The 18,083-nt window shown below is 41.4% G+C and overlaps 1 protein-coding gene across 2 annotated transcripts in view; it reads right to left on the reverse strand.

Moving 5' to 3' along the window:
* Positions 1–16,404, reverse strand: part of Mtmr12 (myotubularin related protein 12) — a 69,537-nt gene extending 53,133 nt beyond the window's left edge. The window contains exon 1 of one of the 2 annotated variants that reach the window (XM_010605410.3): positions 16,272–16,404. In XM_010605410.3, the coding sequence (XP_010603712.1) occupies positions 16,272–16,385 (114 nt within the window). In that variant the 5' untranslated portion in view covers positions 16,386–16,404. The remainder of the gene's footprint in view (positions 1–16,271) is intronic. The other variant, XM_010605412.3, reaches the window with a different exon arrangement.
* Between the last annotated feature and the right edge of the window lie 1,679 nt (positions 16,405–18,083).

The raw sequence follows: 18,083 nt of genomic DNA on the forward strand, positions 1-18,083 counted from the left end.
TGGAGTTATACCCATGAGTATCTCCATGTTACAGATGAAGGCACCAACTGGCACAGGCAAGGTAGAATTCAAGCCCAGGTATGCTGGGCCCAGTTGTGTTCTTTTTTTTTTTTTTTCTTTTTATTGAATTTATTGGTACAATCTAGGTATACAATACAGTTACATTCATCATTGGGATTCTGTACCTTTACATAATAGGTCTTGATTCTCATTTTTTCCCCTTGTCCCTGCCCTCCCTTCACCCCCTTGTGTTCTTTTTTAAAAAAACATGTATTCTATTTATTTGAAAGATATCTCGATGGGTTTTAAGTATATAAAATTACTAATTTTAAATGTTTTAAGGGACGGGGATTTAGCTCAGTGGTGCACGCCTGCTTGGCTTCCTTAAGAGTTGCAGTTACTCAAGATCCAGCCATATGAACACAATAACTTGTATTTCTCACAGTTATTTACCACAGTAAGCTAAACTGCACTTACTCAGGAGATCCCTCAATTCTTTTCTTCTGTGGAGCAAAAACTCCCCAAACCAGCAACCCTCAAGTTGGCCCTACTTCCAGAAGATTCTGACTAGTATACAGGAATATCTGCAGTCATGGGGTGTGTGTGTGTGTGTGTGTGTGTGTGTGTGTGTGGCATTTTGTATTCATAGGACTTGTTTTCCAGAACTCCATGATTGAGGTCTGACTGTTTCAGATCTTTTCAACACTTGATCTTAGCCAAAAAGCCAAGAAGCAATTTTTTTCAGATCTTTTCAACAGAGTACTATGAATGAAATACAAACCCAAAAGAATACGCCCCCGCCATGCTTAGAGTACTGGGATTGAACTCAGAGCCTTTGCACTAAGCTACATCCCCATCTCTTTTTATTTTTTATTGTAAAACAAGATCTTTCTAAATTACTCCAGCTGGGCTTGTGATCTTCCTGCCTCAGCCTCCCAGATTACAAATATGTGTAACTCCAGATCTTTTTATTGCAAGTAGATCAAACTGCTGAAAAGTTGTAACAAATGGCGGGGGCACATTATGTAAGCACCTAAATACTGAAGTGTAAAATGCCACAATACTCCATCATCTCTAACATCTAAAACTCCTCTGGTTAACAATGCAAAAAGTTATACAACATGAGGTTCTTACAGATCATCAACTCAGGAAACAATAAGTACCACCATCTAGTGCCCCCCTGACTCCCCAATCAAAATACACATCAGTCTTGAGAAAAGAAATAACCTGGAGAGCTCCAATAAATCAGGATACAAACAGGAAGCACAAAGAAAGCTTCCCTTCAACTTTTTCTTGTTGCTTCTGAGTGAATGAGCACGGCTAACAGAAGAGGGGACGTGGGTCCAATATGGGTGGAGGGGTGCTGCCTGGAGGAGCTGAGTTCTGGATCGGGGTTCAGGTAAAGATGAAATTCCACACGTGGCAACCGACTCCTGAGAATGTTTGTCTGCAGGTGTACAAGTTGTCATCTTTACTGGCAAATCTGCTGCGCAAGTGATTACAGGCGATGCGACATGACCTTTACAAAGGGCTGAGCAGACGCAACTTCTTCCTTAGTACACGGCATGACTCAGAAGTCACCTGTGCAGTGTAGAAATCATAATTGTCCAACTAGTGAATGCCAACATCTTCTGTCCCTCTTTCCAAAGTAGGTACAGGTCCAGCCCTTAATGTGGCAGAGAGGTGAGTAACAATAACCATTTCTGGAGCTGTAAGTGGCACACCCTGTTAAGTGAGCATTATACTCATTAATTCATTTAACCCTCAGCAGGCCTTGGAGTTATACCCATGAGTATCTCCATGTTACAGATGAAGGCACCAACTGGCACAGGCAAGATAGAATTCAAGCCCAGGTATGCTGGCCCAGTCTGTGTTCTTTTTTTAAAAACATGTATTCTATGTAATTGAAAGATATCTCGATGGGTTTTAAGTATATAAAATTAAGTATATAAAATTATAAATTTAAATGTTTTAAAGGCCAGGGATGTAGCTCAGTGGAGCCACACCTGCTTGATAAGTGCAAGGTCCTGAGTTTAATCCCCATTTTTGGAAAAAATAATGTTTTAAAATATATGTATCTATATCAGCTTACAATAGTAAAACTATCACCCACCTAAAGATACTGAACAAAAGTCTTACATATGAATGCCACAGTCTAAATGTGAAGTATCTTATAATATTATTTCTGTCTAATAAAAATGTTACTCTCCATTTTTATGACCTAAAGAGTTTCTATTACCTTCAAACCCCTTAACTTTTATTTTATACAAATGCAAGGATCTTGGATCAGAGAGTGTTTTTTTACTCAGTTTGGGTCTTCTTAATTGGGAATTTAACCAGATTATGAATATAATTCACATCTATCTCTGACAATATCTTTTATGCAAATTTTAACTCTTTTTTGGTATTTTTCCTTTGCCACTTTTTCTTGGTTTTCCATTTGCTTTTGATTCCAAAAACCTATAATGTATATAATCTACTTCTGTCCCCAATTCGATGACAAATCAACTTATATGACCACCACCTGATGCAGCAATTACTGGTTTTCCCAATTCAGTATTTCAAACATATACACCCTTCTCCAACCACTGCTTTGGCAATTTTCTCCTCACATTATCAGCTTTATATTATGAACTTGTTAGTTTTTTAAGGAAATAAAACTGTGCTGTTTTCCAATTTTGTCAGATTAACATTTAGAATGCCTTTATTGTACTAGTCCTGCCCACACTGACAAAGCACCTTTTTTCTTGGTACCAGAAATTGAACTCAGGACCTTGTGCTTGCATGGTAGGCGTGGTACCACTGAAGTAAATCCCCAGTCCAAAGCACTTTTATCTAACATACATGTGGCTTAACAAAATGTATCTTTATAATATTACATGGCAAAAATAAAACAGTATTTATTTGCCCAATACACTGAATATTGGCATGTGTGTGACAGTTTAAAACTATATAAACAAAGTGTTGTAAATGGGGGTGAAGGGGTGAAGGGAGGGCATGGATAAGGGGGAAAAATGAGAACCAAGAGCTGTCATGTAAGGGTACAGGATCACAATGATGAATGGAACTGTACTGTGTACTTAAAAAGTACCAGAAACTCGATAAGATTAAAAAAAAAACCATATAAACTAGTGCTGGGCATGATAGTGTGTACCTGTAATCCCATCACTCAGGGGTCTGAGGCAAGAGGATCACCTTAAATTTGAGGCAGGCCTGAGCTACACAGTAAGCTCAAGGCCAGCATGAACTACACGATGAGACCATGTCTCAAAAAAAAAATCAAACAAAGCCAGGTGTGGGGGCACACCCCTATTATCCCAGAGCTTGGGAGGCTGAGGCAGGAAGATTGCAGCAAGTTCAAGGCCAGCCTACACAGTGAATTCAAGGCCAGCCTGAACTACATAGTGAGGCTCTGTCTCAAATTCCTCCCCGACCAAAAGAAGTAATACAAACCAAAAAGGCGTCGCACACCTGTACTCCAAACATTTGAAAGACTAAGTCCAAGGGGACCTGTCACGAATTCAAGGCCAGCCTGGACTACACAGGGAGACCCTGTCTCAAAAAAAAGGGCGGGGAGTACATGCTTCAGAGTGGGAGCAGACTACATGAAAGAGAACACAGTGGCTACGTAACACTTTTAGACTTCATGTTCCTTAACTAGTTTAACGATCAAATCTTCCATACAATTATCTCCCTATTCTTTTTAATTTTTCTGTTGGCTACAATAAATCATTCCGCGAATTTTTTTGATAAAGTTCTGGCGCTTGTGAGTCAGGTGGCAGCACCACTGAGCTAAATTCCCAGTCCTCAATATACTTTCCTTTTTTGTTGTTGTTTTTTGTTTTGGGTACTGGGGATCAAGCTTGGATCCCTCTGTCTGGAAGGCAGGTGACATAACCACTGAGCTAAATCCCCAGCCCTCAATATACTTTCTTAACCCCTTGGTATCTGCCTTCATACACAAATTATTCAAAATTAATTTCCCTTAAAACTCCATGGGGGGGATCTCCACAGATGTTGTTTCATTTTCTTCTGGCATTTAGAATTGCAAGATAAAAATCTGAAGTCAGTCTGACTTTTGCCTCTTTACAGATAACTTGCTTTGCCTATCAGTGCTGGCAAACCTATGGCGTATGAGATGCAGCCAGTTATTTGTTATCTCTGAGAGCTCTAGGTTTGCCATCACTGATCTAGGTACTTGCAAAATTTTTCTTTATTCTTGAAATTTAAAAAGTCACGATATGTCTATGTCTCAGTCTCGTCTCTCTCTTTTTCTTAGGTGTTTTCTTCTCATTAAGTTTTAAAGGTACCCTATAAGACTCCTACATTTGCAGGCCTACTTTGTTTTTCAACTCTGAAAAGTTTTCTTCAACTAGTTCCTTAACTACTGTTTCAGCATTATTTGCTTTGTTCCTTTTCAGGTATCCCTGTATCCCTATTACATGTAGATTATATCCCCTAGACAAGCTATTTACATCTCTTTTATCTATTTTAATTTCTTTCGCCTTTGCATTCTAGGGGAATTTATTTTGCATTTACTTCAGCAATTTTATTTTCTGACTGACCCTGCTTACAAGCTTCCTTTAAATAGAAGGCCATGATTTCTTCAATGTGATCACATACAACCTGCTGTATAATTAAGTCCATATGGGTAATGAACTGTCTTGTAAGATGTTTAATACTTTCTAGATGATCACTGTAGACTGGTAGGTACATCAGTACCAAAAGGAGGAATGAAAATAGAGAGGAAAGACAAGACCCACCTGAAATCAGGCTGAAGCAAACAACCCAGTATGTCCCCCAGAGAAAGCTTCAAAGAACACTGGAAGAGCCAATGGAGGTTAAAGGAAAAACAGAAACACCCATTCCCCCTACCACTCACTCATAAGTAATGCCTGGTGAGCTGCATGAAGAGAACACTGGGGCTCTGTTTACAACACCTGAAAGAAGTACCTCTTATGACTTACTACTGTGCTCTCTAAGGCTTCAGTCTCTTGATTGTCACCCAATCAATCCTGGAATCTTTTACTTCGCGGCATTTTAGTTAAGGCCTCATCATGAACAACACTGCCATGTCCTGCCTGGGCAATTCTGTGCTTCCCTTCAGGAGCATAGAGCCTAGAAGACATCCTGAGTCCCCTCTTCTACTTTACCTTCAATATCACCGAACTCTATCAATACTACCTACTAAATACAGTCTGCCCCCAAAAATGTATACACACTTCAGGAAAAGAAAAATAGTATGATTTTTTTTTTCAACAGCTGGTGCTACCCTTGTATGGTGGATCCTAGAGGATGCTGTATATAACAGAAAATCCACTCCAGTGTCAGCCTTTAGAGAAGAAAGTGAAAATACATGTGCAGCAATCTCAATGACCAAGGTTACCCAAGCAGCAGTTCACCATACTAATAAATGTCTGGCAGTTAAGGGCCACCACTGTGAGAACCTCTTGTAGTTGTCGAAACCAAAGGGAACTTATATGAATCTCATGATGTCTCAATAAATTTAGTATTAAAATATTTATGCAAGTTTTTCTTCTCCTGAGGTGTGTATACATTTGGAGGCAGACTCTATATATCTACATTCCACGCTCCTCTCACATCCACAACACTCTGTTCCAAGCTACTATCACCTCTAAACTACACCACTGTGACAGATTTCCAACTGGTCTCTTTCTGTTTTGTTCTCTGCATCCTTTCAGACCACAGTCAGCTTTGGCTTAGTTGTGGGATGAACACAATGCCTCGCCACAGCCTACAAGTGCCTACAGGATTTGGTCTGTACCTACTTGTCTAATCTGGTCTCCCATCCAGCTCTTCCTTGACTGTGTTAGCCAACAGGCCTCCTCCTTTTACCTCCCATACCTGTCTAGCACCATCCCGCCCTGAGTCCTTTCTACAACACCCAGTTTGGAATGCTTTCCCTTATTTCCTCCTAAGAATTTTTATACCTATCAGATCTCAGGCCAAAGATCATTTCTTCAGGGAAGCAGTCTTTTTTACCAGATTCTTAAAGCCCCATGTGTCTCTTCTAACACTTGCAAAGTTGCAATTTCATGTGTTTAATTAGTTAGGAATATATTTCCTCACCAACCTGTAAAAAGTTTATGAGAAAGTCTTGGTCCCCAGAATCAGAGTAAGTACTCTAAAGATTCTGTTGAATAATTAAATTAAAAATGACTAGGGCTGGGGATTTAGCTCAGTGGTTCCACCGCCTGCCTCACAAGTACAAGGACCCGAGTTCAATCCCTGGTACCAAAAAAACAGACTTTATATAATGAGAGTTTTTAACACACATTTACCTTTTTTTCTTTTCCTTGTGCTGGGGATTGAACTAATGCCCTAGCACATGGTAGACAAGCACTCTACTAATGAGTTACAACCCCAGCTCTGTGTATGTATGTATTTTTAAATTTACCTAGCCTTGAACTTGAGATCATCCTCCCTCAGCCTCCTGAGCAACCAGGATTACAGGTGTGTGCCTGGCATGTTTACATAATTCTTAATTGCCTAAACTGCTGATTTAAAATCAGCAGAGACTGGAGAAACATATGGGAAGAAACTATTGAAGAAACAATAGCTAGATGACATCACCAAATGCTCTAAGCTCTAGGAGACAAAGAGCACTCCCTTTATGTGGTATTAATCCAGAAAGGTTTACCTGTGAAGCCTGTGCAGAAAGAACTGCACCAGTGCAGCAGCTGGTACCACCCCAGGATCTTGCAGTCTACTTACCAGCTGCCTCTGTACTCTCTCCTTGTTCTTTGGGGAGACGGAAGCTTCTTACAACATCAGCTGGCTTCCAGGAAGGACCCAGTATCTCCCTTTCACCTTATGTCCTTCTATTTTATCACCAATCAGCAAATGGTAACAATCTTATTTTTATATCTATGAAATGTGACAGATTCCTCACTGACCTCATTAAACTTCGGGTTCAATGTGCAGGGGGAAAAAAGGTATTAAAAGGTATGACCCTTTAATACTTAAGATCCTTAATGATCAAACAGAACTGGTTCTACTGGTTACACAGAGAGACTTTTCAAAATCTAACTCATTTGAAAGTTAGGTAAATTTTCAACATTTTATCAGTTAAAAATGGCCTGTGAGCTCTACAGCACTTTTTATTTATTTATTTTTTATTTATTTATTTCTGGTTTTTTGAGACAGGGTCTCACTATGTAGTTGAGAATGACCTGGAACTCACTATGTAGCTCAGGCTGGTCTCTAACTCACAGAGATCCTCCTGCTCCAGCCTCCTGAATGCTGGGATTACAGGCATGCACAACCACGCCCAACTCTACAGCAACTCTTGCTAACCCATTTGAGTTTGGACAAAACTTGCTATTATAGAAAAAAAGAACGGTAAAACTACTGGCGTGGGCTTGTAGTATGTCCAGGCTTTTAAAACTACAGTATTTCTGCATCCTAAATTCAATTACAGTAGAGCCTTGACACATAAGAAGACCAGTTCTGCTGGAGTGGCAGGATCAGGGCTTGGCATTTTTGTTGTTGTTATTGTTAATTTCTTATTCCCATGTTTACCTCAAAGCTAGGGCTACTCTTAATTTTTAAAAAGGATAAGGGTATACAAAATGAGTCTTCCAATTTCCAAAAGTTTTACTCCACAGATCAAAAAGATCTACATAGATCTGTTCTGGCTCCCACTTGTATCCAACAATTCCCAAAACCAGCAGCTGTCACTAACCCGACATAATCTAATTGCCCCGCCCCTGGTGAGCCAGAAACAGTCCCTTCTACCCAAGTCTAAGCCAGACAAGAGAGTATGAGACTTGTGGCCTGTTCTTCAGCTAGTTTATGACCCAGAGGAGACATACTTACTGGAGCCCGCATCATACAGCTGAGCCCAGCATCGAAAAAGCTGTCAATCTGATCTCTTCTCAGAACTGTCTTGGAGGAGAAGTGGGCCCAAAACACAGGGCTCCACCAAGGTTGAGCCAACACTTAAACTGTACGTCTAGTTGCTCAGTTATAAAATGAACCGTCTCCAATACACCTATTCCTTCTAACAAACAGCTCCTGAATATCCTAAATACCAAATGTTGGACAGAAAAAGATAAATAAAACTGACTTTTGGCCTGATGAAATGCAGACAGAAAAAAAGTGCCACACTGCTAATCAGTGCAGTATGCACTAGGAACCTACAAAAACTTCTCTCTGCATATATCTGAGTTCTTACAACTCTGTTAACTACTGTTATTCTCAGTTTAGAGATGACACCTCTACCACACAACATTGTCCACCTCCCCAAAGCACGTGGGAGCCTAACACTACCCCCAGTCTTAACAAGGATGTGTGCTATGTTAGGGGAAGTACAGGGTATAATAGGGCCAGCAGAAACACCTGATCATGTTCAAAAGGATCTAAGAAGCCTGGCACTCTCAGAAGTGTCATTTGTATTGAGACCTGTAAATAACCTAAACCACTTGCAGACAGAACAACCAACACTGGCCCTGGACTGCTCTTACTCAAGTCTCCTCTCTGAGCTGGGTTCTCTGCCCTCCTCACAAGCTCCTGGATAGGCTCTCCAGCTCTACTTCTCTGCCTGCTCTTCACACAAGATTTGCAGTCAAAGCTCCTAACCCAAGCACCTCAACAGCCACCTGGCTTCTGGCCATTTACACTGGAATGTAACTCAGCTCTTTAAATTCGCATTCCTTCTTTTAGTCTGGGAAGGGGAGGAGGGGATGCTGGGGATCAAACCCAGGGCCTTGGCCATGCTGGGGAAGCACTCTATCACTGAACACTCAAAATCACAGCTCTCACACTAGATTCACATCCAAGTCAGCTCATCACCACGCCTGCTCCCATGGGTTCTGGCTAGCCCAACTAGTTGTAACAGAAACCTAGAAGACATTCTTAACAATTCTGTACCTTTCACATCCTGTGCTGCTATCTTAACAGCTCCAAATCCAACCACATCTGCTCCCTCCTGTTGCCGCTGTCCTACCTCAGGCCACCATCCTCTGCCACCGTCTCTGACTGCAGGCCTCACTGCCTCTGTCTGTCCCCTAGTGCACCCACTGAGCTGACCCAATCTACTGTCCCCAGGACTGTCCATCCAACCCTCATCCAAGCCACTGTCCACATAGTGCAGGCTCTCTACAAAGCTTTCTCTGATCCAAACTTCCTCCATCAGAACCGTGAAGAGGACCTTCTCTGAAGGCCCGAATCACACTCTGTATGTGCTTCCATTACAGCACTTTTCATGCTGTAGTGCAACAATCTCACTGAGTGTCTTGCTAATCAGTGATGCAAGCTGAGAACTTAGGCTACACCTTTATAATTTTTTAGCCTCAACATCTAGCATATAACTCCCAATACAAAATAAATCATCAACAGCCAGATGTGGTGGTGCATGCCTGTAAACCCAGCACTTGAGGCTGAGGCAAGAGGGTTGCTCTAAGTTTGAAGCCAACCTGAACTATATGCTGAGACTTTGTCTCAAAAAACAAAATTAATTCTTGACCCAGGTGATATTCTTTAATGCTAGGCATAGTTCTTGAGAGATTAAAGAAACAGCTCCCTTCAAAACTCCTAAATGCTATATAGCTTGGATCTAGAACGTCCACCCAAAGTGCATGTGTCAAAGGCTTGACCCCAGCGTGGCTTTGCTGGGAGGTAATGGACACTGTAAGAGGTGAGGCCCAGTGAGAGGCCTTTAGGCTCCTTGGAATAAGCCCTCACAGGGGACCATGGGACCCCTGTCCTTCCTCTGTTTTTGTGTTCTGGTGATGAGGTAAGTACTGCGTGCTCCTCTATGATGTGCTGCCTCACCTCAGGCCCAAAGCCGAGGCCCAACAACCAGGCACTGGAAGCTCCACACCAGGAGCTGAGCTGGCATTCTGCAATGTAGTTTCATCGATGGTGTAGGAGTTCATACAAGGCCAGCCTTTAAACCTGAAGCTTTCTTGCTGAGGATACAAACCAGAGAATGAATGAATACTTCCATTATCCAGTTCTTAGGGAGCTAGAAATCAAAATAGGACGTTTCCTGGGCTGTTGGCTGCCTCAGAGTCAGCTGGACTTAGCAGGCTCTTTTCCCAACATTCCAACATTGAAAATATGACCAGGTAACAACAGCTTTGCTGCTAACCACAGCTCTATTCTGTTAAGCGTACACTGACTGTGGCAGTTCTGAGCCGACTAAACCAAGATAAGAGATGTGAAGCTGGAAGGTGGACATGTAGTAGTAAGAGGCTCACTGACAGTCTCTGATCCCAGAGTGACAGACCACACGCACACTTGTGCAGACAGTACAGTTCATTCACTGTGCAAATAAACTCATGGCTCTAAGAAGTATTCATTTCCCAGGGGTGGTTGGGACTCCAGAGCATTTCACAGTAGACATCTCTTATCCACAGTGATATACATCTAACTTAAACACATAAAAACATCACTTTTGTAGGTCTTGCAATGTCTACTTTCATACGACCTATGTCATTTATCTTGACAACAATCCTATAAGGTGCTTTCATCCCTACTTTTCAGACAAGGCCAAAGAAGCTCCACAAGATTAAATAAATTTGCCCAAGGTTTAGGTAGCTAAAAGATGGTGATGCCAGACTCATTAGCAAGAGTCTGGCACTAACCTTACTTTTTCTTTTTGGAATTGGGGGTCAAATCCAGGACCTTGTGCTTCCAAAACAGGTGTGGTGCCACTGAGCTAAATCCCTGGCCCTTACTTTCGATCCTTAGACTTCTGTTTTTGTTAAAGCTTTAAGATATACTTCATCACTACCATACAACTCATCCACTTAAAGAGTTTAACATAATGTTTAATGATATCAACTAATGAAATGGTGTCTACTATTGACAGTTGTACAACCAATGCCACAGTCAATTCCAGATTTTTTTTTTTTTTGAGATAAGGTCTGGCCTTGAGTTTACAGCAATCCTCCCACCTCAGCATTCCAAGTGCTGATATTACAGGCACGAACTACCACGCCTGGCTGGATCTAGAACATTTTCGTCATCCCCAAAAGGATTATTTTGACAACCACCAATTTCAAATCCTTTTGCTATTCTGAAGTAACACCATGCTTTACACCACATTTTCTTTTTTGTGTGGGCAGGGGGGTGAGACAAGGTTTTGCTATGTAGTTCAGGCTGGTCTTGAACTCACTGTGTAGCCCAGGATGGCCTTGAACTCGCATCAATCCTCCTGCCTCAGCCTCCTAAGTGCTTGGGATTATAGGGATGCACCACCATGCCCAGCACACCATGCTTTCAATTAAGCAATACTACTTAGTCGTCTGGCCATTCTAAATCCTTCCTTTCACATTTAGACCCACCGCTTTTTTTCCGGACCTCAGATTTTTTTTTTCCTTTGTTATATAAAAACAGTGGCTGCCCACTAGCATGTACATTACAAATCCTTAGTCAGTTTTGGCAGTTTATCATTGAATGAAGGCAGTGAAATTATTTCTCATTCATTTAGCAAGGGTCACCCTGACCAGGCATTTGGTAGGCCCTAAAGCAATCCAAACACCTATGAGACTATCTAGTAAGACATAATTATTTGTTATTGTTGTTTTTATTATTATTATCTGTTTTAGTCTGATCTTTAAATTATTTCTACTTTGGGCTTCCCATATTATAAGAGAAACGATGCAATCTCAAGCTTGTGTGTCAGATTTATTTCACTGAACATTGTCTTTCAAGGTCCTCTCCTGGAATAGCGTCCCATGTGTCAGTCACTGAGTCAGGGCCACAAACTGTTCAACGCTTCTGGAAGCCTTCTTGTGCTCCACAACACCATATAGAGTGGCTGGCACTGCAGCCCCGACATTCACTCAAGGCCTTTGGTTCTGTTAGAAAAACAAGCCCCATATATACACACAGTATAGAGAATAAACATTCAACTGCATCCCCAAGAACCTGGCAGTCTGTATCATGGAGAAGAAGGGGAGATGACAGTTATGAGGAAAGACTTAAGGGTGCAAACAGGCTGAAAGGAATAAGGGTTCTAGATTGCCTAGCTAAGAGTTTCACAAACTGTCTCCAATACTTTTTCTTTTCTGTTCTTTTCCTCTCCATTTCTTAGTTTCCTATGTGATTTCATTTGCAATGGCAGTTCTCAATAGAGGATAAGGAAAGAGATTAGTTAGCTGAAAAACATTTTTAAATGCAGGTTACTATTCCAGATACCTCCTCTCACCCAGCCTTCCCTGTTGCTAGGGCAAATGTGAATCTCTAAAAGGTTCCTTGAATGAAATGTTTAAAAACTCTATAAATTGGGAAATTTAACTCATTATAAATCAGGAAATAAGATCAAGGTCACTCAGAAAAGAATAGGCCAGACCCTAGGACTTCAACCCAAGCTGAAATTCTTCTAACAAAGCAGATGGGTTCTGGGATAAGCCTTGAAAGTTTGTCCTTACAAGCTTTGGTCAGCGGCAGGGACCAGAGTGGAAGGCAAAATGACAAGATGAAGACTGCACTCTGAAGGAGCCAGGCTTGGAGCACTGAGGATCTGGGGCTGGAGGTACAGACAGGAAGCAGTGGGAAGTGGAGAAACCAGTCAAGTTCCTGAAGTAAGTAGGCTTAGGGGTAACAGTGGGTGCTAGATAGCAAGGTGGCAATGTAATGAAGACAGATCACCACAGAGACTCCCCCAAAGGGTACTCTGGGAAATATGACTGATCTGGAGCATAGGTGACTAGGGAAAGATGGGTGGAACTGGCAGAAGCTGGGGAAGATGACTTAAAGGAGAGGGAAAGCAAGCCAAGGTAGTATCAGCCCTGGAGTTAGCAAACTACCCAAACCTCAAGCTCTCCTACAAACTTTGAGATGAAAAGATACTGCTACAGGACAGAAAGGAAAGGAAACGCTGAACCTACACACTGAGAAAAGAAAACTGCAGGAAGGGAAGCCCTTTGGGTAAACTGTAAAGCTAGCCATGGGCTGGAGACATCACGGCTCAATGATAAATTACTTGTCTTGCATGCATGAGCCATGGCAGATACGGCATAGTGCTATAAGAAGGAAGGCACCTTTGTCATGTCCTGAGCTGGGTATATCTACTTTAATTTTCTCATCTTCAAAATAAGCTTGCGGAGAGGATGTGACAGGTGAGGAGAAATCTTAGGTGAAGTCCGTGTCTAAGGTCACCATCAATAGGCACAATGGTACATGCCTATAACCCCAGCACTGTGGGAGGCTGAGGCAAGGGGATAGTAAGTTCAAGCCCAACCTGGGTAACTTAGCTGTGTGACCTGGTGAGAAATGTCTCAAAATAAAAAAAAAGAGTAGGGATGTAGCTCAATGTGATGGCCTTGGGTTCAATCCCCAGTGCCACAAAAACTGAAAACAAACAACATTACCATCAAATGGCTTAACTTGGATTGGAAACATTAAGAATCAAAGACTTCCATAATAATATCACAGTACCCTCTTTCCATCTCCAGACAACTGAAGGACAAGGAAGACAATGTTGGAGGAAAATATAGGTCAAGTTTTGCCACCATTAGGACCTACACCAGCAGCCCAAGAAAGAAATACATGAATACACACACACAGCTACAGCTTTTGGGATGATGAGGAAGAACCACAACTTCAGCAATTAAAACTACAGGGCTGGGAGTATAGTTCAGTACTAAAGTGATTGTCCACCATGAGTGAGGCACTGGGTCAATCCCTACCACTGGAGGGAAAGAAAGATTTTTAAAAATCCAACATGCCAGGTACAGTAATAACAGCTCTCTATGGTTTGCCTCAGGCAAGACTAACAGCAATTTTATGGGCTAGATACTGTTATTATTATCCTCCTTTCACAGACAGAAACTGAGGCTCAGAGAAGTTAAATACCCAGCTCATATTCACAATTAACAAGTAGGTCTGTCTGGTTCCAAAGCTAACCACCACATTATACTGCACGTAGCAAGGCCCATGTTGGGATGTATACAAGTGCCTGAGAAAGGTGGCAGGCAGCAGTTACAGAGCTGTCACTGCCTTATAATCTAAGCTAAGGAATATGACTAATGACAGCTGCAGAGACACATGGTGTTGCTTTCTGTGCCTCCCCCTCTACCACCTTCCCCAGAACAGTTCTATAAACTAGGTTAGCTGAATAGCTGGGAGGAGCTAAATGCCTTGGAGCAGGAGGTGGTCCAGAAGGAGTGAGGGACAAGTTAGATAGAAGGTGCCTACATACTCAGTAAGGGCTATGGTAAAGCAGTATATAAAAGGAAGGATTCTTAATGAATCTGGGAAATATTCCTGTATGTCCTAGGGGTGCCTGTTGATTCTCTTCCTCAGGACTTCTCTCTCATTGTCATGCATGAGTACACAGGCCTTATATAAGAGATGAGAACAAATGTTCTAATCACCTAGCCCAATATACCTATGAGACTTTCAAGCTCGGCCTCTTGCCTGCCTCCTTCTTATCTCCTCCTTCCCACACCAAATCCCACTTTAATGCTAACGTTTCTACAATCTACACAGCCTTCACTGGAGACCAGATGCTGTGGTGGGTGCTACACTCAAAAGCATTCTGGGTATGCCTCCCTCTTAAGTAGGCAGCTCCTACCTCCATGCATCAGAGCCATCTGGTGACCTGCTGTCTCCTCAAAGGAATGTGGAGCTCCCAAGTGCACACTGTTTCTTTGAATTCCTAATTTTAACCCAGTACTTAGCAAATGGTAGGTACACAAAAATATTGCTCATATAAAGAAACTTCCAGTTCAAGTAATCAATAATAGCATATAACAGTTATTGGATATCTACCACATGACAGATCCTAGGCTGGGTGTACACAATTTATTTATTTCTTCTTATTCTCAAAGTAAGACTGCAAGAAAGATGCCTAGCCACATATTACAGATGAGAAGACATCCCAGAGAGGCAAAGTTCCATGTCTAAGGCCACCATCAAATGGTTGAACCAGGATTAGAAACCTCCACAATCAAAGTCTCTTCCACATTACAGCACCTCCTTCTCATTCCAAACACCTACTGTGATCGGTTTCTCAGTTATCCTTCTGTTCCAACACCTGCTGCCACAGTGACAGCCTCCTCCCACAAGAAAAAGAGGGCCTCTTTCATGCATCCCAGAGGGCTTCTATTCCTTCTCTCTCTCTGCCAATCAAAACAAATCTGACAAATTCACTGTCAGATATTCCTTAGGCACTACTTATAGGTAGACTGGGGTTTCTGTTGTCACTCTTTCAACACAAACTATTTTCTTCACTCAGCAAGTAGCCCACAGTGGTCATTAAAACAAAAAGGAAAAAAGCAGCCACTTTGCTTTCTTCCAGGGGTTAGGCAAGTTAATTTGAAGCTAAATTAAGCAAGCTGGGGTGAGAGATGCGTTGCCGACAGATGACAGGTAGACAGGAAGGTAGGTATGTACAGGAGGAGAAAAAGAAGAGCCTAGAGATGGTATTTAGGATCAAAGAAGGCAAAAGGTACAAACACACAGCCCAGCCTAGGAGGTTCTGGGTGATAAAACAGGTATTGCTGATGCCAGTCAATTCAACGTAGGACCAGAGTCCAGACTCTCTTTTTTTTGTTTGTTTTTGTTTTTGGAGACAGGCTCTCACTATGTAGTTCAGGTCTTGAATTCACTATGTAGAGTTAACCAGGTTAACTCTCAGCTATTCTCCTGCTTCAGCCTTCAGAGTGCTGGGATTACAGGCATGCACCATCACCTGGTTTCAGACTAACACAATGTCCAATTCCACCAAATGTCTGACCCACTGGAAAAAGTATTGTTCCTAGCAGTTTGCATAGACAAGAGGCACACATTCACAGGGAGATCAAGAATACAGAAGAATCATTACATCTCCCAAGTACAGGGACACATAGGAAGGTCACTGTAAGGGATTCAATTTTATGTCTAGAGAAATGGCAAGAACATAGTGAGGGGTTTTTTTTGTTTTTTTAATTTGAAAAACTGCACTCATTCCCTTCAAGATATTCTCAGGTATTTAAAAGCTCTGGCAAAAACAAATATGAAAAACAAAAAACCAAAAAAAACAGAGCAACTCAGGACCATTGTCTTAAATAAGAATTAGCCATCTGTCCCAGAAGAAAGGTAGTTTTCCAAATTTTCATGCTGGGGGTGGTGTCATTTACCTGTAATCTGAGCACTGTGGGAGGTTGATGCAGATGGACCACAAATTCAAGCCCAACCTGGGAAATTTAGCAAATTAGTAAAACCCTGCCTCAAAATAAAATATTGTTTAAAAAAGTGAGGAGGTGTAGCTCATTGTAAAGGCCCTGGGTTCACCAAATAAATCCATACATACATACATATTTTTTAAAAATCACTATTGTGGCCAGGGCTTCCTCTGCTGCATACATTCCAAGCCCTAATGTCTTGAGTCTGAAACTCCTATCTTCCCCAAAAGCAAATAGAGGTGACATGGCACATCCAACAGGCTGCTACTATAAGAAATGATGAAGGACAAGGCACAAGAGGGAAAAGTCATGATATTATTTGGAGAATGGCATTCAAATACGAAATTAACATAATCTTACAACTGCCTTTGAAATAAAGTTTTTACTCCCACAGATAATTTGATTTTTACACAGGCTAATTATGATTTTGCTTTATCAGATTCATTCATATTTTAAATGAATCACTGAAAAGATGTAGTAAGTGGACAAAACTGGCCTCTGACAGAGAGGCTCAGTATGAGGGGGAAAAGACAAATAAGTTCATACAAGAAACTAGCAAAATGTCAAAGGTCAAACATCAATAATTAAAAAGTTAACAAGCAGGTTGGAATTTTAAACATAATCAAATCATTCTCAATGTATAAAGAAACAAAAAGAAGAAGAGAAACTTAGAGATAATGAAAAATATTCTAAGAAAGTGTTACCACACAGTGAACTTTCCTGGCATGATACCATGACAACAACCACAACAAATCATTCCATTTTTTTAATTCCTTAGTTGGGAAACCTTTCTGTAATACAGGATTAATGATTAAGCACTTCACAGAAACCATCCCAGTGGCTCTGACCAATTTCTGAATAATAATAGCCTAGATTATCTAGTGAAGGCTATGTGCCAAGTATCCTGCCAACGATTTTCCATGCATAATAATATTCATATATGTACATATATACTTATCATATAAGATGGGTATTATCATCATTTTTCATATTTTTCAGGTAAAGAACAATCAAGGTTTTTCCCTGACATAATTCATCTCAGAGCAAATATAAATTACAGTAGGTCTGCCTGACTTACACAACTGTGGCAGAGTAGTTTTTATTTTTATCTTTTTTTGGTACCAGGGATCAAACTCAGGAACTTACGCTTGTGAGGCAGATAACAGCACCACTGAGCTAAGTCCCTGGTGCAAAACCAATCAAGATTTAAAACTCTGGTCTTACCTTCAGCTACATGAGGAGCTACCGACAAGATGCTTTCCTTTTTTTTTTGTTTCTGTGTTGTGTTTTGTCTTTTTTGTTGTGGTGGTTTTGTTTTTTGCACCAGGGATCGAACTCAGGACCTTGTGCTTTATAAGGCAGGTGTGGTGCCACTGAGCTAAATCCCCAGCCCTGGTTTGGTCTTCTGAGACAAAGTTTCACTATATAGTTCAGACTGTCCTTGAATCACTCAATAGCCCAGAGTGGACTCAAACTCATGGTGGTCCTTCTGCCTCAGGTTCCCAAGTTTTGGTATTATAAGCATGCACACCAAGCCTCCACAACAAGTTACTTTCTTTAGACCTGTGATCCACAATGTACACAGAAGGGCTTACGGGGAATGGTGAGGCTTTCTCCAGACAGCTGTACTCTTAGAGACCATGTTACTTCCCCTCTTTTTCCTCCCAAAGCAACGGAAGATTAAAAGTCGAAGGAATTATTCTAGTTCAATACTACTTCCTAATTTATCTCGAGGTTTTTTTTTTTTAAGTGATCCCTTGTGAAGATACAGAAACCATGTTTGTACAGCTCCTATCTGCCATAAAACCTGCTTCACTGAATAAATTCTGGATGTTGGACTGAGACAACTTTGGTTTATCAACTTGGCTGAACATACTTGATCAAAAACTCCACCTATCAGGCCGGGGATTTAGCTCACTGGCATCATGCCTGCCTTGCAGGTTC

The sequence above is a fragment of the Fukomys damarensis genome, unplaced genomic scaffold (assembly GCF_012274545.1).
Source record: "Fukomys damarensis isolate Sample0158 unplaced genomic scaffold, DMR_v1.0_HiC HiC_scaffold_1, whole genome shotgun sequence".
NCBI classification, from domain to species: Eukaryota; Metazoa; Chordata; class Mammalia; order Rodentia; family Bathyergidae; genus Fukomys; species Fukomys damarensis.